Source organism: Rosa chinensis, chromosome 5 (genome assembly GCF_002994745.2).
Source record: "Rosa chinensis cultivar Old Blush chromosome 5, RchiOBHm-V2, whole genome shotgun sequence".
Lineage (NCBI taxonomy): Eukaryota > Viridiplantae > Streptophyta > Magnoliopsida > Rosales > Rosaceae > Rosa > Rosa chinensis.
Genome location: NC_037092.1, coordinates 33,548,445 through 33,569,436, shown reverse-complemented (window position 1 = coordinate 33,569,436; position 20,992 = coordinate 33,548,445). Strand labels below are relative to the sequence as shown.

At 38.2% G+C, this 20,992-nt stretch overlaps 3 protein-coding genes across 6 annotated transcripts; 1 reads left to right on the top strand and 2 right to left on the bottom strand.

Moving 5' to 3' along the window:
- Positions 1–8,882: 8,882 nt before the first annotated feature.
- LOC112201508 lies at positions 8,883–11,557 on the bottom strand. The gene is made up of 2 exons (XM_040506957.1): positions 11,114–11,557; positions 8,883–11,041 (listed from the first exon to the last, which is right to left on the bottom strand). The coding sequence occupies exons 1-2, from the start codon at positions 11,469–11,471 to the stop codon at positions 9,003–9,005; spliced, it is 2,397 nt and encodes a 798-aa protein (XP_040362891.1). The 5' UTR covers positions 11,472–11,557; the 3' UTR covers positions 8,883–9,002.
- Positions 11,558–15,672: 4,115 nt separating this feature from the next.
- LOC112201575 lies at positions 15,673–18,310 on the top strand. 4 transcript variants are annotated; one of them, XM_024342481.2, is made up of 4 exons: positions 15,673–15,790; positions 16,140–16,196; positions 16,924–16,986; positions 17,715–18,310. In XM_024342481.2, exons 1-4 carry the CDS (start codon positions 15,727–15,729, stop codon positions 18,062–18,064), a joined length of 534 nt encoding a protein of 177 aa, XP_024198249.1. In that variant the 5' UTR covers positions 15,673–15,726; the 3' UTR covers positions 18,065–18,310. The 4 variants fall into 4 exon arrangements, with proteins under 4 accessions (XP_024198249.1, XP_024198252.1, XP_040363402.1 ...); XM_024342484.2 differs by having other exon boundaries at positions 17,699–18,310; XM_040507468.1 differs by having other exon boundaries at positions 15,707–15,795.
- Positions 18,311–18,757: 447 nt separating this feature from the next.
- On the bottom strand, positions 18,758–20,785 carry LOC112203668. The gene has a single exon (XM_024344596.1). It carries the CDS (start codon positions 20,783–20,785, stop codon positions 18,758–18,760), a length of 2,028 nt encoding a protein of 675 aa, XP_024200364.1.
- Positions 20,786–20,992: the final 207 nt, after the last annotated feature.

Here is a 20,992-nt window from a genome sequence, read left to right as displayed (position 1 = left end):
AATCTGCAGGTCTTGGCCTGATTTTCTTCTCTCTGTTTCCTCTTGTTGGGGCTGGTGTTTTGCTGTGTTCGGGGATGGTGAGGAAAGGTTTGTTTGCCAGTTCTGATATGGTGGATGAACTGGTGTCTGTTGGCTGCTGGTGGCGATATGAGGCTGATCGTGGTGGTGGTGTGATTGGCGGTAGCGGCGTTCGGTGGGGGGGCGCCAGATCTGCTGTTTTGGAAGGCTGGGAACGAGGTCCTTCATTTGGATCTCAACTGCTTGGGTGTGCCTTGGTTGAGCTATAGTGGTCGTGGTGCAGATGGGACTGAGGCTGCTGTGGTGCCGGGTTTGTCTTGCCGGCAATGGAATTAGGGGGTGCACCTCAAGTATCGGGTCTGGGACCAGGGCAAGAGAATCTGGATCTGGGATCCGGGCGGGTTGGGGGTTTAGGCTCTGACCCACTCTCAATTTTGGGTTTGGCTTCCGACCCAATTTCGCATTTGGGCTTGGTTTTAGGCCCACTCTTTTCCTTGGGATTTTGTTCAACAGTTGGAATGGCATGGGGCCCCTACTCGCTACTGGTACTGGATTGGGGACCCAATGCTATGGTATTTGTTCATGAAAGATCGTCTGCCAACATGGCCATGTTCTGACACCCTTGTCCGGCTTCGATCTTTAGCTGGGAGAGTGCCTTCATTCTGACGCCAAGTTGATTTTTGTCAATTTGTGCGTTGGGGTTTGATGGGTAGTCAAACCACCGACTACTCAATTCACTACAAGGCTGCAATCCATAGTGTAAAATCAGCGCTACGTCTCGACGTTACTGCTCTTGCATTTTTAATTCTTTGTATTTCAGATGTAATTTTTGCATCTTTTCTTTTCTCATTGTTTATTTTCTTTTTTATGCCTATTGGCATGGTATCATTGTAACCTTTCAATTTCAATAAAGGGCTGACCTCATTTTACTCAAAAAAAAAAAAAAACATCTAGCGACAATTATAGATGGATTAACCCATCATTCTTCTTGATTCTACGCGGCTTCTTTACTTTTATCATTTTCCGGTTAAATCGGTCACATTCTCGTCCTACATCACGCTTCCGCCACCAAACGATCAATTCATGGATAACTAGCTAACCTAAATTCAATTATTTGGATGACTATGCTCACTGTAAGCCGAGGATATTAGGTACAAACTGTATTAAGTTCTCATAATTGCCTTGCTAAGTGAAGAGTGTTATCATGCTCAGTTATTTGATTCTACACGGCTTCTTTACTTTTATCGTTTACCGGTTAAACCGGTCACATTCTCATCCTACATCATGCTTCCACCACTAAACGATCAATTCATGGATAACTAGCTAACCTAAATTCAGTTATTTGGATCACTATGCTCACTGTAAGCCGAGGACGTTAGATACAAACTGCGTTACATTCTCATAATTGCCTTGCTAAGTGAAGGTGTTATTATGCAAAGCTTCAATCTAAACTTGTTGACCTATATAGATGTTATATATCTAACATCTAACAAATTGAGATTATTAAGTTTGAAAAATGTTGGAGACATAACAAGAGGCCTAACACAAGATGTTAGTCAAGAAATTTACACATTGTTTGATTGTTTCTCTAAAACATGCAATGATAAGGCAGTTATCTACACATTTAAGACATTAAGCCCTAAAATATGCATCTATGTATGCTTCCATAGAAAGCATATAAGAATATAGTTAATGAGAAAATATTAAACTGTTCATCTAAATAAACGAATTTAGGTCTTTTAATACCTAAGCTTGGCAAGTAAACCATCTTGGATTTATTTTGATTGATTTTGATGTCAAAAAACAAATAAAAAAGTTTCCTCTCACCGTGTCAAAAGTCTCCCTCTTGCTAGCTACTCCTGCTTTTGCATCTCAATATCTTGACGCCTCCCCGCTGTGTTTTTCTCTCTTGACATTATTGCTTTGAGAGTAAGTTTATGTACTAACAACCACAATTGAAAAGTGCAAGTGTATATATATGGTTACGTGCAATATTGGATGCAATTCCCGAATAGAAGACAAGGTCAGCGAAGATTGCTATAACCGAATAGAATTTTGTAGCTTAAGGCAATCTCCATCATCTTATTTCATGGTTGACAATCACATGTGAACTCCCATCCACTCAAGAATAGAGCAACGGAGAAAATTATGATTGCTACAATGAGATAGCAGCCGTGCGTTTTATCTACATATAATTCCACTCCTCCTAATGTCCCTTCCAAACTTAATAAAAAATAGCATCCGGTCCAAAAAGCTCTCATCTCCTTCAAGCATTAATTCTCTCTGTAATTTCTCATTAGTTCTCTTAATCTATCTCTTCTCTTGTACTATGGTAATAGTTCTAAACTACTTAAACTTTTCGTTGATAAGTGTACTCAAGATTCTGGAAGCGTTCATAGTGATCGTATTGCATTACTTGGACAACATACTTTAGTGTACTTAAGCATTTGGACCTATGCGGTATGATGATTCATTAAATTTACAACATCCTTCATGTGACTTTGGAGCATTTGGTAGTGATTTTTATGTATAACTTCAATAGTTTCTTTATGAGTGCACTCGAAAATCTAGAGTTCTTCGTAGTGATCGTTTTGTATCACTAGAGAAGCTTGCTGCTGAGTGAACTCAATCAATAGTCTGGTATGATTGTTTTTGAGCTCTACCACATTAGCTTGCAGCCTTCTTTCTCTTTCTCTTTCTCTCTCTTTTTTTATTTTTTTTATTTTTTATGTATTCATCTTCCAAAGTATACTTCACAATTTCCATATTTCTGTTATAAGTGGCCAGTTTTGCTTCATGTGTTGCCTTCACTTCCTCCATTTTCTTGTTTAGTTGCTCCACTCTTTTCTCACATGCATGGTATCCAATACATTTCAATCCATGAAAGTTCAATCAAACAATACATTGAAATATATGATATGGCGATAAATTACATTGATGAAGCTCCACAAGATAAGTGTGCCTATCTTTCTCAGCTTTGTCAAGTTTCCGTTGAAATTCTGCTCAGGGCCCATGATTCCTCTGCAATGAAGGAAATACAAAATTATATTATGTAAGAGTGTAAAGATGAAACTTCATAGAGCTTATAAAAATCAGGCACATAAAAATCGAGATCATTAAGTTCAAAAAACGTTTGAGACATAAAAAGAGGCCTAGCACATGATGTTTGTCACCAAGTCATCTAGAAATTGGTCTACAAAAATAGAGCTCAAGTTGTTCGGTTGTTTCTCTAATTATTATGTGGTCCTGGATTACCATGTGGCATTGCCATGTGGTGGTCCAAGTCAATAACATCACTTGAATTTCGTGGGGACCATGCAGGGGTGAAAAAATAAAAGATAAATTAAATTAAAAGATCAATAAGAAACAAACATAAATCGTATGAGCCAATAACATCAATCAGGATCACCACGCGTATTATGCTTCGGGACCACCTAATAATTTAATGATCAGCTATCATCTACACATTTGAGAAATTTTTTGTTGGCCAACATACATTTAATACATATGCATCCCTAAAAAACACATAAAGATATCATCGATGAAAATAGTAAACCTAGCTTCCATCCAAACAAAGAAATTTAGAAAATAGTATCAGCATCCATTATAAATCATGCTTAAGGCTTCCACAACCCCTAACTATAAAAGAAGTTAGGGAAAACAAAATTATATCAGGCAAGAGGGTAGGTCTCATCAAAAAGCCCGCGGATCAAGTGGGCCGATGGAGGCCCGCCCGCCCGCAGGGCTTTTGGCCCGGCCCAGCCCGGCCCGTCAAAAAACCCGCAAAAGCCCGCCTTGGTGGGCCGATGGAGGCCCGCAAAAACCCGGCCCGACCCATAGGCCCGGCCCGCCAAAAGCCCTCTAGGCCCGGCCCATAAAAGCCCGCAAAATATTTTATATATATATTGTGTGTGTGTGTGTGTTTATATATATATATTAATATATATATATATGTATGTGTGTGTGTGTTATATATATAGATATATCTATATGTGTGTGTGTGTGTTTATATATATATATATATATATATTTATATATATATACATATATATATATATTAATATATATGTGTGTGTGTATAGAGAGAGAGAGAGAGAGATATATATATATATATATATAGATATATATATATATATATGTGTGTGTGTGTGTGTGGAAGTTCTTATACTATTATACTTCTATATAAAATATGTGCATATATATATATATATATATATATTCTATATATCGGTTGACCAATCCAATCGGATTCGAAAATATGGTGAAATTGGCTAAATTTTTTACCACACTCATAATTTATTGTAATAAACTCATCCAACGGTCGGTTTTTCCATTTTCTTTGAATTGATAGGGGTTGCTCTTTGGAGTGTATGATATATAAGGGGGCGGATCCGTGACCACTTAAAATATAGTTAAGATTATACTCTGATTCTAGACCATTAGATCATATAACAACTAATGGTTCAGATTAAACAATATTTTTATCGGTTTTTATTTTTAATAAATGCATATTCTAAAATACAAAAGTAGATGATTATACTTTTTCCTTTTTTCTTACTCCTTCATTTACTGCAGGAAAAACCCATTTTGGAATACCAAATCAAATGACAATATCTATTTAGTCACTTTCTTTTCTAACCTCATTAATTTTAAGGTATCAATTGGAAAACTATTTAGAATTTTTCATATAACATAGAGTAAATTTTGTTTAGAGGTTGAGAAAAAAAAATTCTTCATTTGTTGATTCTACTCCTTAGGTGAGTTGCATATCAATCAAAAAAAAAAAAAAAAAAAAATCAGTTTTATTTTCTCAATTAATTTTTTCCCTGCAACAAATGAATTTAGAGAATAAGAGAAACAAGAAAGTAATTTGAGGGAATGGATCCTGTAATTATTGAGCATTTTTTAAGTTGTCTGTAATAATGAATTTGGAGGAGAATAGGAAAGAAATTACTGGCTGGTTATTTGATTAGATATGTAATAAAATATATTATTTTAAAAATAAATAACACATTTTGTTTAATCTGAACCATTAGTTGTTATATGATCTAATGGTCTAGAATCAGAGTATAATCTTAACTATAATTTAGGTAGCCACGGATCCGCCCCCGATATATAAATATAGGTTTATAAGAGTAACTACGTTTGACCTAGTTGATCGAATTCGAAACGAGAACCAAATTGGCTAAATTTTCTACAACCACCATAAAACATTACAATCTCTCCATCGAGCGGTTGGTTTCTCCGAATTCATTTTCTACTTCATGGTTGCTTTAGAATGAACCTAAACAATTTAAATGCAATGTATAAGTCATACAACTATAGGAATAAAATTGGTATAGACCAATGTGTTTGTAATTAAAATTAATTTTTTTTATCTTATATCCACGCACATCCATTGATGGAATATATACAAACGTGATGTGAAAAAATAAGCACGTTTCGCAGTTGTCACGGCATCGGTCAACCAATAAAACATATAAGTGACTACGGTTGACCAATCCGATCTGATTCGAAAATATGGTGAAATTGGCTAAATTTTTTACCACACTCATAATTTATTGTAATAAACTCATCCAACGGTCGGTTTTTTCATTTTCTTTGAATTGATAGGGGTTGCTCTTTGGAGTGTATGATATATAAATATAGATTTATATGAGTAACTACGTTTGATCTAGTTGATTGAATTTGAAACGATAACCAAATTGGCTGGATTTTCTACAATCACCATAAAACATTACAATCTCTCCATCGAGCGGTTGGTTTCTCCGAATTCATTTTCTACTTCATGGTTGCTTTAGAATGAACCTAAACAATTTAAATGCAATGTATAAGTCATACGACTTTAGGAATAAAATTGGTATAGACCAATGTGTTTGTAATTAAAATTAATTTTTTTTAATCTTATGTCCACGCACATCCATTGATGGAATATATACAAACTTGATGTGAAAAAATAAGCACGTTTCGCGATTGTCACGGCATCGGTCAACCAATAAAACATATAAGTGACTACGGTTGACCAATCCGATCTGATTCGAAAATATGGTGAAATTGGCTAAATTTTTTACCACACTCATAATTTATTGTAATAAACTCATCCAACGGTCGGTTTTTCCATTTTCTTTGAATTGATAGGGGTTGCTCTTTGGAGTGTATGATATATAAATATAGGTTTATAAGAGTAACTACGTTTGACCTAGTTGATCGAATTCGAAACGTGAACCAAATTGGCTGGATTTTCTACAACCACCATAAAACATTACAATCTCTCCATCAAGCGGTTGGTTTCTCCGAATTCATTTTCCACTTCATGGTTGCTTTAGAATGAACTTAAACAATTTAAATGCAATGTATAAGTCATATAACTTTAGGAATAAAATTGGTATAGTCCAATGTGTTTGTAATTAAAATTAATTTTTTTTTATCTTATGTCCACGCACATCCATCGATGGAATATATACAAACATGATGTGAAAAAATAAGCACGTTTCGCGGTTGCCACGCCATCGGTCAACTAATAAAACATATAAGTGACTACGGTTGACCAATCCGATCGGATTCAAAAATATGGTGAAATTGGCTAAATTTTTTACCACACTCATAATTTATTGTAATAAACTCATCCAACGGTCGGTTTCTCATTTTCTTTGAATTGCTATATGCAGCTCTTTGGAGTGTATAATGTATAAATATAGATTTATAAAAAACTAGTGTCTTTAAAAATTTATTTATCAACAAATTAGTATCTATATATAAATATAGATTTTTTTGGTACAATATAGTTATATAGATTGTTATCTTTGGTTGTATTTGATCATTATCCATTGAATTTCCAAAGCTTGATTAAAAAAAAAAAATACTTGTGTCTTTAAATATTTATTTATAAATAAAGCCCGCAAGGCCCGACCCAAAAAAGCCCGCAAGGCTAAGCCCGGCCCGGCCTGAAAAAGCCCGCAAGACCCGCTTTATATGGACGGGCTTGGATCCTTTGATTTTTAATAAAGCCCGGCCCGGCCCGGCCCGGCCCGCAATTATTTAAAAATATAGCAAGGCCCGGCCCGGCCCGGCCAGTTGACGACCCCTACAAGAGGGTAAGGATGAAACTTTATAAAGCTTGTAAAAATCAAAAACGAAGAGGGTAAGGATGTTGTAGGTATTTCTAGGAGGGGCTCTTTCCTTTGTTTTTGGTCGAAGGGCATGGTTGTTTCGTGGCGGTGGGCCGGGACCGGAGCGGGATCGGACATGGAATGGGTTGGAGCGGCTTTTGGCGGCTGTCGGTGGTCGGCAAGATGGGCTAGATGGCTGGCTGGAGGAGATCAAAGGCTGGTTCAGATAGGCGATTTGGTGGATTGTTTGCCGGCGACGCTTGAGGCCGGATGCAGCTCTTTCATTTTCTGTTTGATACCAGGCGGGGATCGTGGTGACGCGGACCTCCGGTGGTCAGACGACAGAGGTGAGGCGATTGTGGCCCGACGCCAGTGGAGGGGATGCAGGGCTGGTGGTGCTGCGCGGCAACAGATGCTTTGGGCTGGGAGGGTTGGAATCGGCCCACTTGCTGGCTTGGTGTCTTGGGCTGGGACTCTAACTTTGGGCCCTTGCTGGTGGGCTGCTATTTTTAGTTTTTTTAATTTATAGTTGTTTGTTAATTTGTTTATCAGTTTTAATAAGATCCTGCTATTGTTTGGTAGGAAAGAATAGGCTTAGTGTCGGTTTATGCACCTTGTGTGCCTTGTCTGCTCTAGGTAGGTGGCGAGTTCCTTGCATTAGCAAATGGTCGCAACCTTCTAGTGGCAGTAATGTGTTTGCTCTAGGTAGGCGGCGAGTTCCTTGCTTGGTCAAATGGTCGCTGCCTCCTAGTGGCAGGGTGAAACTCAGTGTCACTGGATGTATTATCCAGTAGCAACATGATGGGAAAGCTGTGCGTATGGAAATTATGCTATGCTGTAATCGAGTTATCTTTCCGTTGTGTCACCGCTGTGTCAAAGCAAATAGAGTCGTCAGTAGAGCGCTTTTTGCTAGTTGGTGCCTAGCTGAATACAGTTGTTTAGTAGAGACTCATGATAGTATTTCAGGATGTTCTCTAGATGCGTATTGTAATCAGGGGTTTTGGCTCAATGTCCCCCCCCCTTGTATTCGACAGTTTCATTAATCAAGGCTTGAGGGCAGCAGCATCGCCCTTTCTTAAAATAAAAAATAATATATATATATATATATATATATATATATATATATATATATAACTACGAATTGAGGAACTTTGAATTCAGATTTCCTAAACATCAAGCTGCAAGCAATCAAACAAACTACCACTAATCAATACATTAGCTTGGTAATTAGAATAAATTAGTATTTAGCCAATTATTCCAAGCAGGAGGCATTGGAAATCTAGCTAGCACAAACTAAAACCTCTGAGATTATCTGCCTACAATTTATCTTTTTTTTTTTTTTTTTTGAAGACAGTTTTTGAACTTTGGATGATTCCCCCAATATTGTGCCTTGCGCCATACATGGAAGAGTTGAAATAAAAGTTGAGTAGTGGAAGTGCATGTTTCACCCTAAACCTTAGACATCATTAACAGAGTGCTGAAATTATTAAGATCGTTTAAAATGATTTAGGGAAGAGCGAAAAAAGACCACTCCAACAAGCAGGGATGCCAAAGCATGGAGCTTTGTCAAAACATGGCTAGTGCAGGCTTTGTTCTGGTAATGCACTCTTCATTCCAATTTAAAAAGGGGAAGTTCTGTGACAACAACAAAAATTATGGTTTTATGTTTTTCCATCTCATTCAGACATCAAGTCACCAAGTAGATAAACAAAATAAAGTCAGAACATAGAATATTCGAAAGACATTAGATAGATGAGACACATTCATTCTTTTGTTAAGCATCGTGCAAACGTGAGGAAAATAAAGTATCCATCAGTTACATTAGTAAGAAAAACTTGGTCTTAGTGATACAGAATCCGAAGAGGGCTTTGTTCCTTAGCAGTTACTAAAACCTGCTCTATTTGTGTTTTCTTGTGACACATCAACCACACTTTCAAGCCTGGTAACCGTAGCTTGAAGCTCTGAAAACTGGCTCTGGAACTCCTTTGAGGAATATAGTTTCTCAAATGCAGAGCTGCAGCTAGAACTACCATTACAAATGATACTTACCGTATGGTTACCTGGACATGTTGCATTAAATCCCTTGACATTTTCCAGGTTTTTCTTGGCCTTGGATCTACCAATCAAAGCTTCAGCTTCACTCAACAGAACCTCTTTCTCAAATCTCTCTGATAGCATAGAACGTACAGAACCTTCTTCCAGAGTCGAGGATGCCAGATTTTGAACATCACCTGATAACTTCACGCTGTCACCACCTTTTCTAGGTTCAATAATTTTGTGCTTCTTATGATATTTTAAAACTTCTGTTTTCTTTAAGCTTCTCACAATATTTTTAAGCTCTGAGACCTGTTTCTCGACCCTGCTAGCCCATACATTGCCAATAATGCTTATCATGTCATTATCTGGATTGCTTACATTACTCACCGTTACATTTTTCAGGTTCTTCTTGTGCTTACATCTACACAGCAATGTTGGATTCAGCATATCCTCTTTCTCCAATCTTTCTGGCATCATAATATCAGCAGAACTTTCACCAGGAATTGAATCATCACCCCTTTTTCCGATTTCAACATTATGCTTCTTTCTTATTTCCAAAATTTCTGATATAGTTAGTTCATCTTCGTCCATAGGATATCCAGCTTTCATCCTATTACTTGTGGGAGAAAATCCTGGAGGAACAAGAGAATCATTACCTTCATTGCTACCATTTGAAACAGAAGGAATGGTGAAATCAGCAATTCTTATCCTTTCCTTTGACCCAGCAACTTTCTTGCGTGGAAAACCAGGATACATTGGACCATGTTTACCCGTCAGTAGTGATCCCTCAGTAGTATTTGCTTTCTTCTTTTGTGGCATCCTAGGCTCAGTGATGTGTTTGAGACCTGATACTGTTTCCTCCCACCATATCATGTATCTTGTGCTCACATCTGCCTCAGAAAGCCTAGATGGGATATACAATTTTAGCTTCTTAATCTCCTTGATGTGATGTTTCCAGGCTATATGAGGATTTTCTTTTCCAGAGAGAATATCATAATCATCATCGGCTCGAGCAACAAAACTGGGAATGTCTTGATCAAATCCAAACTGCCTAGCTACCCTATGCGGAAGGTATTGCTCTGTAGTACCAATTCCGTTTAACTCAGTCGCCCTCAAGCATATGGCAAATGACAGGTACTCATCATCCAAACCAGGACCAATCCATTTTTCCTTTTCCAAATAGTATTTTGGAAAATTTGAGTTCTCAATGGCCATGGCATAAGGGCGCCACATGAAATCCTCTCCGGCATAGTCTAAAACCCTCCTCAAATCTTTCACACTTAAACCATTCACTCTATCCCATCGAGCCAATCTTGGCTCAGCATTATTGACAACATTGGCCAATGGACTAAGTTCCAACACTCTTTCCCATGCCCAAACTTGAACAAACTGCAATGGTGAACTGAGGTTCAATTCTATAGTATCATCACTACTCGTTAGTTTACTTAAATCTACAATTGCACTTCCCAGTAAACCCAAATCTTTATAAATGCTGGCAAGAACAGATGGTGCAAGCGAAATTTTCGTTCCCCTAGCTAAATGAATTGCAATCGATAAAACATGCCTATAAACTGTTCGACTGTTGAAAACATACCTGGACAGCCAATAGGCAAGAAATGCTTCGTGCTCGAATTCACTCCCACTGTTGATGAACTTCTTGAACCACGTGCTTGTCCGGGCCTTCTTACATCTTCTAATAATCTCCCTTCGCACTTTCTCAAGTTTGTCTTCTATTTCTTTCAGTTCTCTGGTTTGAATAGGACTGAAAATAGAGTCTCCCAAAACCGAATAGCCTCCCAAAACCATAACATCCTCCAATGTGATTGTGGTTTCACCCCATGGAAAAATGAAGGTGTTGGTTTCAGAGCACCATTTCTCTGCAAGCGCATATACTAAATCATTGTTTCTTCTTATTTCGTACGTGGAATTGAAGATGGGTTCATAGATACCAGCTTTCTTCCATGTAGATTGGTGAAGTGGAGCCAATTGATCAACCCAAGCTTTCCATTCTTTCTGACCGTGTTGCCATCCAGGGAATTCAACTTTCAAATTCCAACTTGTAGGGTCAAAATGTGGAGGGAGGGAAGAGAAGGAATCAGGGAGCTTGAGAAAAGGTTCATCAATGGAGGAAGGCGAAGTGGGTTTGAGGAAGTGGGCTGTTTTGTGAAATGGGTCTCCGCCAGTTGGTGAAATCATGAGGTCTTGTTTCTCTTCAATCATGGTTTCCGGTGGTGTTTGGTTGTAGCTAGAACAGAAAGAAAGTTTTGGCCTTTTGGACTGAGGGGAATGCTCCACGGCTTCGATCATTTCGCCTGAAAATTATTGGGTTCAACGGAGCGACGGTTTTGACTTCCTTTTGGAAAGGTATGGAACTTTGGATAGTACAGAGTAGAGACAGATGCGTGTTTGTGTGTGTGTGTGTAGGAATAAGAAGGTATTTTACTTCGATATTTTTCTTGGAATTTTTGTTTTTGGGTTTCTACTTATCCTAGCCTCAGATCAATGTGATGCACGTTTTGCCACTTATTCAATTTTTCCATATTTTGTTTCTTTGTAATGTAGTTTTACCATGATATAACCATTTATGTCACTCTACCGAATTATTTGTTCATCGTACGTTTGTACATACTCTTTCACCCTCTCTACATAAAAATTTTCTTTGTTTACCCATTTATACTTCCAGAATTGTCTTTTTGGTGTAAAATTTCATTACAACTCAAAAAAAAAAAAAAAATCCTCTTTTTTGTTCAATAAATTAATGAGATGTTCGGTAGCACCCTACAAAATAAATCTTTTTTTTTTTTTTTAAGGGAAAGACGACTGAATTGTATTACAATGAGAAGCCACAAAGCTTCTAATAACAGGAGGGACAAGCCCACTCCATGAAAGATTAAAAGAAGAATGTAAAGCTAGTTTAGCTAAATTATGGGCAGCCATTAGAGTTTAATAAATGTTCAATAAGTGAATCTACAACGATAAAATCATCCAAAATGTTTGGCAAAACCACCGAATAATACAAAAAGGTTGGGTAGACTTTTACTGAATATTGTCATAACATTTGATGAAGTATTACCGAACAAAATGCAAGCTATAATATATGACGATTCAATAATCACAAAACACTAAAATTTTATGATGAATGTGAGAAAGATGGTAGAGTTTAAACATGAATAATGAGATTGAGAATGAATACTTAATGTAGGTGCGAATGTTTCTTAGATGTTATAGACAAAATCTAATGTAATATTAACAAATTATTGCCCTTAATTATAATTTTATATTATGGTGTGGTAGCATTTTAATAAATGAAGCAAAGTAGGGTGACAGTAGCCGCACCATATATGTTATTTCACTATTTTTTTTTTCTTTCTTAATATACTTAAGGGCATGTTTACTTATTTGGAATGAGAGGGAATGATTACGGGGTAAATTTATTCTTGCGTTTACTAACACATAAAGAAATTAGAATGATTCCGGGTAAAAGTATTCCTGCGTTTACTAACACATGAAGGAATCAGAATGGGTGTAGGTCCCACCTCCTTATAAGGAATCGATTCCTGAATACTCAAGAATTTGATTACGAAGGGGGGAGATGAGTTTAGGAATCAACTCCTCCGGAATCAATACTGATTCCTTTCTTCTCACATTCCAGTTGTTTCCGATTCATGATTATTTCCATTCCAAGTACGTAAACGTGCCATAAGTTTATATATTGAATTCTCAGTATCATTTGGTCTAGTGTCATAAGTCTCCTCTTTATAAGTGAGAGGTTGTGAGTTCAACTCACAAAAGAATAGTTGTTGATATGATAAAAAAAAACAGTTTATATATTTTTAAAACGACAAATCTTGAGTTTTTAAATGTTTGCAAAGAATTTCCTTTAGAGTCTTCTAGAACCATTCTCTTTGACCGCTTAGAATCGGCTAGTCGTAGAGGTTTTTTTATATTTTGTCTTTCATAGTCTTTTCTTATAAAATAAAGAATCATACTTTGGCTCTACATTAGTCCAAACTCAGGTAGTAAGTTGATTTCAAATTTGAGTTATCTCTCTTTCAAGTCTCTCTAGTCAGATGAAAATACCTAGCACTCTGCTAGGGCTAGGAGAGCACCACCTCCAGCCTCTCTGTACCTTTCTCCATCATCGATGGAGTACTGTTTCGATGTCGTCCTCGGTGTCAGTTGTTGTGCGCACGGCTCTTGTCATGCCCTGTATCGGGTCGTGGTTCGCATCTCGGCCTGTGGTAAGTCCTTCTGATCAGATTCGTTCTGATCGTGTGTCTTGTCAATAGGAAGAAGCCATGGATGTGGTGCTTTCCCAGATCCAGTCTGTACATAGTGCTTTTCGCCATAGTGGGGAAGAGGCTGCGTTCCAGTTCTGGTTTGGGACGGTGTCGAGATTCCGACCAAGCTGGGCTTGACTAAAATCGGTTTTAGGGATGGCGACGAGGTGGTTGGGAGCAGAACTCGAGTTAGACCATCGTGGTGGTTGGGAGTTGCTGCCACGGGGTTTGTCGGTGTCAGGCTCGGCTAGTTAGAGACCCTCCGATCTGAGAGGGGACTGGGTGTGGCGGAGCAATTGCGCAGTCCCAGGTCGAACCAAGATCAGTGCCACGGAGGGCGGCGCCGGTGAAGGTGTCCAGGGGTGAGGTGACGAGGGTGGGATCGGTCTGGGCGAGATCTGCGTTCGGGCTGGTGGTATGGGTGGTAGAGGGCGGCTTCGAGTTGGTGGGGCTGGGATACCCTTTCTGCGAAGAAGGACGGTGGAGCAGAGCTCAAGGCCGAGGTTAAGGATGGCATGGGTGCCAAGAGTGATTTTGGGTGCCTTTAGCAGGCTGTGGATTTGGGCCTTTGCTCGATTGGACTGCCCAAGGGTGTTGGAGTGGGTCTTCATTCTTAGGGCTTTGCAAATGGTGCATGAGCCCATTGCTATTCTGGTTCGCATTTGGAATCCCGGAGACGTTATATGGATCTTAAATTGTTATGAGTTTTGGATCTGCTGCTTTGGTTCCTTAGGTAGAAGATTGCTCTCTATTCAGCGCATTTTTTTGCATGGAGTAGGCAAGGTCGGTCATACTACCGGCAGTCACCTTGATAGAAGGTTACCCTCTATTTGACGCATATCTTTACATGGAAGCATGGTCGACCATACTATTGGTACCGTTTTACATAGCCCGGACTCTGTCTGGTGCCTCATCAAATGCTTAATTGCATCCTTTCGTACCCGTGCTAGGTTTTATTTTCGATGCTTTGTTGCATCTGGTATTTTTCTTACTATTTTATATTTTGATGTAGTTTCTACATCTATCAGTTGTAATTTTTATTCTGTTTATTATTATTTATTAACTAGTCTTCTTCCACACATATTCTGGAAGTGTAAGTATTTTTTTTTTTTTCAGAAAGAAAGAAAGATAATGGATTAAAACAGTTATTGTAGAGAGAAGTTAGTGAGAGACAAAAGTGGGTTGTGAGATTTTTTTTGTTTATTTTTTAAATAAAAATATAATTTGTAATTGTCATAATTGCCCTTGTGATATAATTAATTGTCAAAGTTTTTTAATACTTCAGGGTCATTTCTGTCAAATTTTTTTATTTTGACTAATAAAATCTCTTCTCTTAATTCTCTACTATTAGAAACGGAGGCGTAGAGTTTGGTGTTAAAGGCTTCACCAAAAATGAAAGTGCCTAAAAAACCAAGCCAAACACATGGCACGTAATAAATAAATAAAAGGTTTCGATGGGCACTATTGTAAAAGCAATACAAGAAAAATCACGCAATATAAATAGCGTCATACAGAAAGAGAAAGAACCAGATGCACAAACGAGTAACTGCCAGACGCATGAGTCGCACGAACGATGAACTGCCATGTGCACGATGACTTTGGAGATCGTGGTGATCGGAGTAAAACTGAGAACAATGGAGCAAGATAAAATTGCTTTTACAATAGTGCCCATCGAAACCTTTTATTTATTTATTACGTGCCATGTGTTTGGCTTGGTTTTTTAGGCACTTTCATTTTTGGTGAAGCCTTTAACACCAAACTCTACGCCTCCGTTTCTAATATAATTTGTAATTGTCATAATTGCCCTTGTGATATAATTAATTGTCAAAGTTTTTTAATACTTCAGGGTCATTTCTGTCAAATTTTTTTATTTTGACTAATAAAATCTCTTCTCTTAATAATAATATAGATAAAATTGAGTTGACAGTTTCCCAAAAAAAAAAAAAAAAAGGTAGTAAGTTGATTTCGTACTCGATCGTTGCTCGATTTTAGTTAGAATTCTCATTATTCTCCACCCTTAAATTCAAATCCAAACACAACTGATTACATATGAATTAACTAGCAGAACATGACCCGGCTTGAGGTTGAGTTTGGGTTTAAGGGGTTATGTCCAATTCTTCAATATTCTAAAGACCCATATTCCATTTTTACCAGCCCTATTCGGGTTCCGAATAATAGGAAGTAAATAACACCGACCTAAGAAAAGAAAAGAAAAAGTATATAAGAAACCGAAGGTTTTTCTTTTCTTCTGAGAAGAAAGAAAGAAAACGAAGGGTTTCGGCATGTCTCTCTGTGAGGATTTTACAGCTTACGAACGGCTTGGCGCCAACGGCCGCCACCCCGATGGTATGGTATGCATTTCGTTTTCTGTTTCTGTGTTTGAATCGTTTCAGTCACATTTGATTTTTGGTCCTGTTGTTGGGTTGAATTGGTTGACACTATTCACAACATTTGTTATTATTCAATGCCATGTTTGACTGTATTTTTGTTTGCTGCAATTTGCTTGGATCAATTCGGGTTTTGGAGCCAAGTCATTCTGGTCTTTTATGATGCATAGCTTATATACTTGAACTAATTTTCGAGGGGATGAACCTAGATCATTTTGCTTCATCAAACATTCACTTTTGCTCTTCTTGTGGTTATTCAGTATCTCACCCAATTGTTTTCTTTTGCTCCTTTCCTTTTATCTGAACAGTTGCCGGCTTCCTGAAATCACGTGGCATTGTTATGGCAGACGCTGATGGTTCTCCTGGTATGCGTTTGATTTTTTGTTATTGCTTACCTGAAATTGACTTGGGATGTGTGTGTGTTATGTAGGAAACAAAATGTTAATGTTTTCGAAAACCTACAGACTATCCCAACTGTTAGCTTACTGACTTGGGACGTTTTGACAGTAGCGAGTCAAATCTTTTTAAAGCATTTAAAAACTTGGGGTGAATTGCAGTTTATTACCTGACAGTTTTACACTTTTGTTGCCCATGTTATCAAACTGCCCCTCATGCTTTGCAATTTCTTGCAATCCTTTCTATTGTTAGAGAATCCATCCATAGTCCCCGTCATGGGTTCTAGAAGTGAACAGAATATTTATATGAGAAGTGTCTTGCGGACATTAAGAAAGTCAGCATGCAAAACCTTGGTTTTTACATTGCTCCTAACTTTTTTTATCAGGGGACTTTCAGCTAACATGCACAAGAAATTCTTTATATGAAAAAGCCTCGACAGACTACTGCACCACTAACTCCTGTTACGTGGTGCAGATAATAGAAATCTGCGTCTATCATTCATTTCATTGCATCTGCAATCTTGTATTTATTTAATCTGAAATTCATTTTTGCTTTTCCTATGACACAACATTGATACATCTGTTACCATCTAGAGTCTTGTAGTTACAGTGATGTGTTGGGTTTTCACACACATATATGATGTATATTAGGTATAACATATTTAACAATACCAGTGAACTTTTGCTCTCTTTGCAGGACCAAACAGCACTCGCAGTATGTCACGCATCATTCAGAAGTGGTATACAGTCGGCCCCCCTGGTATGATTGTGATTTTTGTTTCTGGTTACCTATAATCTGCTTGGCATGTGTTATTAATTTTTTTTATATACTTTTAATGTAAACTACATATAACTACCCCATGTTTTGGGGGGTTGTTTTCACGTAACTACCTTAAGTGTGGTATTTCCAAAAACCTACAAACTACCCCTACTGTTAGCTTGATTGACTTGGGATGTTGTCACAATTCTGAATCCAATCTTTTAGGCCTACATGAATTTCCAAAGTGCACAAGGTGAATGGAGTTGTAGTAAGTTAAAAAGTTGCTCACCATTTTAAAAATCAGGGCGACCATGCTTTGCATTTCTTGCAATCCTCGGTGTTGTTATAGAATGCATCCATAGTTTCTGTTGCATGCTGATGTGGCTAATGTGGACTCTCTTTATTTTCATGGCTTGGGTCTTAGAGTGAACATAATATGATTTAAAAGTGTCTTTAAGATGTTCAAAAAACTAGTGTGTTTCTGGTAACATGCAAAACCTTGGTGTTTATCATGCAAACATGTGACAGATTTCATCAAGGAACATACAGCTAACATGTATAATAAACTATTCATATCCCCTATAATTTTTGCTGCTCTTGTGACATAGATAATTTGGTCGTATTCAATGTTCAGTGTGCTCTCACGGTACTGATATTTTGGGTTTGTCTTCTGCATGAATCATTTTTATTGCTATTATTTGTTTTTTAACAGATTTGCAAACTGCCAGAGGATAGATGTTTGATTTGTTGCTTGGATGAACACACTTCATTTCTATGCCCGTACAATGTTGAAGTCCCAAAGAATGCAATTGTAGGCAGCGGCTGTGACGTAATTTGTAAGGTTTGTGATCGTGTGTTCTTTGGGCGCTGTTGTAACCAAGATACAGGACGTGCTAAGCTCAAGTTTTGTGATATCTGTTTCAAGTATGGCGAACACTGGATGCTGCAGTGCCCACGCAAGCCTGAATGTGATCTCAGTGAAATCAGGGAGTCTTCTGATCACTTAATTGCATGTGCAGCTACAGGTCGTCCTCCAATTGTAAATGTGAGGAAGAAAAAGAAGATAAATGCTGGGTAATCGGGGTTTGCTTCTGCTGTATTCTGAGGAAAAAATGATGTGTTTTATGCTATGTGAGATGTATAATGTGGAGATGAATTTTTAGTGTAAAGTTTTCTTGTTTGTTTCTTTTGATAACCAAAATTTCCTCGTGGTTACATCTCTGCATTTGGATGTGCTATATCTTTATACTGGAGGAAATAAAGTTTGCTTCTTCTGTGTTCCTAACTGAATTAATTAGAAGATGTTATTTTGTGACATTTTGTACTTCTTCTGGCCATCTTCTTTTCCTCTGTTTTTTTTTTTTTTGGTTCTTTTATCTCTTAATTTAGTTGCTTCGTTCATGTACAAATTGATTAGGTAAACAGTCAATGTATAGGTATAACAAATTTTACCGAGGATGGTTATTTCACATGACGTATTTAATATTGAAATAAAATAAGCTAAGTGGAAAATTATTTTTAGAATCAAGAACCCAGACCTTAACCTCTTCCAACCCTGTTGTGTTTTCTACCTCCCCAACCTCAGTATTTCTCCTAATTTGTATTTACATGTCTCTTACAAAACCAACCGAACCTTAAACCCAGATCATTGCAGATAGAATTTACTTTTTCATTATTTCGTAGAGTGATTTTATTCACACATCCCTTTTTTCTTCATACACATTCCCATTTTGCTTTTCTTTTTACAATCCACAACCTAATAACTTTCGTCCTATGTCCTAGATTTTAACACCTCAACTATCTTTTCAAGCATTGTAACCTTGGATTTAAGTTGTGGCACCCGTTTTTCAAATGAACTGCTGCTAGCATATTCTGGTTTCTCAAATACAGACCTGCTGCAAGCGTTTTCCGGTCTCTCAAATGAAGAGCTGAGGCTACCACATTCCTGTTCCTCAACTGGAGAGGTGCTACTAGGACATTCATTGCCAATAATGATGCTTACCTTTCTCAGCTTCCTCTTACCCTTACAAGTCACAACTTTACCCAATGTAATGTCATTCTCAAATATTTCTGATGTCATAGTATTAACATAATATTCATCTGCAATTGAAGATGCCAAGATTTGATCATGATCAGCTGATAACTTCTCACCGTCGCTACCTTTTCTAGTTTCAACAGTTTTATGCTTCTTCCTAATTTTCAAAGCCTCTGATATAGTTAGGTCATCATCATCCATAGGATCTCCAACTTCCAGCCTATACCTTTTTGGAGGGAATCCGGGAGGCACAAGGGAATCATTACCTTCGTATACATTCCTTCCTGCAGAAACCTGCATGAGTACTTCTGCCTTCTTTGGAGAACGGATACAAGGAATGCTGACGTCATATATCTCATTGACAGCTTCCCTTGCTTTCTTTTCTGGTGACATACTTCTGTGTTTGAGGCCTGCCATGGATTCCTTCCACCACTTTAAGTATCTTGTGCTAGCATCCGCCTCAGAAAGCCTCGATGGTATATACAATATCACATACTCAAGTTCTTTCAAGTACTGCTTCCAGGTCATATTAGTATTGTGAATCAATGGAGCCACAAAACCTGGGATGTCCTGATCGTAACCAAATTGCATAGCCACTCGGTGCGGAAGGTACTGCTGTTTAGTACCAAATCCAACCAACTCATTCACCCTCAAGCATATCGAAAATGACAGCAATTCATCATCATTCAAACTGGGACCAACCACTACCCACTTCTCCTTCTCCACAAAATACTTGGGAAGTTTCCAGTTCTCAATGGCAATGGCATAAGGGCGCCACAAGAAACCTTCTCCCGCCGAATCCAAAACGCTCCTCAAGTTTCCAACATTTAGACCAAGTACTTTATCCCATCGAGCCAATCTCGGCTCAGCATTTCTGATACCATTTGGCCTTGGCCGAAGTTCCAGAAATCTCTCCCAAGCCCAAACCTGAACCAAATGGAATGGCGACTTGATCGTCACTTTCAACTCATTCGAAGCTGCAATACTCCTCTTCAACATACCCAAATCTCTATAAATGTTTGCAAGAACAGCAGGCGCAAGCGCAATCCGAGTTCCTCTAGCTAAACGAATTGCAATGGAAAACACAGCCTTGTTCACTGAATTACGAGCATCATGAAAAACATACCTAGACAACCAGAACACAAGAAATGCCTCATGCTCCAAATCACTCCCACCTTTCATGAATTCCTTCATCCACAAATCAGTGTAGGCAACTCCCCAGCCTTGATCACCTCTTTTATTTTGAAATCCCTTCCGCACTTGCTCAAGTCTATCCTCCACTTCTCTTAGTTCTCTGCTTTCAAGAGGACTGAAAACAGAGTCTCCCAAAACAGAAAACCCTCCCAACACCATCACATCTTCCAAAGAAATAGTTGCTTCACCCCAATCAAAAATGAACGTGTTGGTGTCACAGCACCATTTCTCGCCAAGCCCACGAACCAAATCATTCTTCTTTCGGATTTCGCACATGGAATTGAAGATGGCATCATAGATTCCAGCTGTCCTCCATGTACCTTGGTGAGTTAAAGCCAAGTGCTCCACCCAAGTCTTCAAATCTTTGTGGTCCAGACGCCATCCACGGATTTCAAGAACCAATTTCTTGGGCTCAAAACCTGATGGGAGGGAGCTAAAACACTGGGAAAGCTCAGGAGGAGGTTCATCAATGGAGGAAGCAACAATGGGTTTGAGAAAGTAGGCTCTTTTCCGAAATGGGTCTCCTCCAGTTGGTGAAACCATGGCCTCATTTTCTTGCGCTTCAATCATGGTGTCTGTGATTCTGTCCTGCATCAGTGAATTGGGGACTGGAGTAAGAAATGGGTGCTACTGTTGTTTCTTTCCTGAAAATCAGAGAGAGGGTTTTGGAATTAGGGAGATTTGGGGAATTGCTTTGGATTTTTCTTGTTTTTGTTTTAATTCTTGAAATCAAAAATGTCTGGGATTTCCATTAGTGGGAATGAAGCCGCGTTAAAC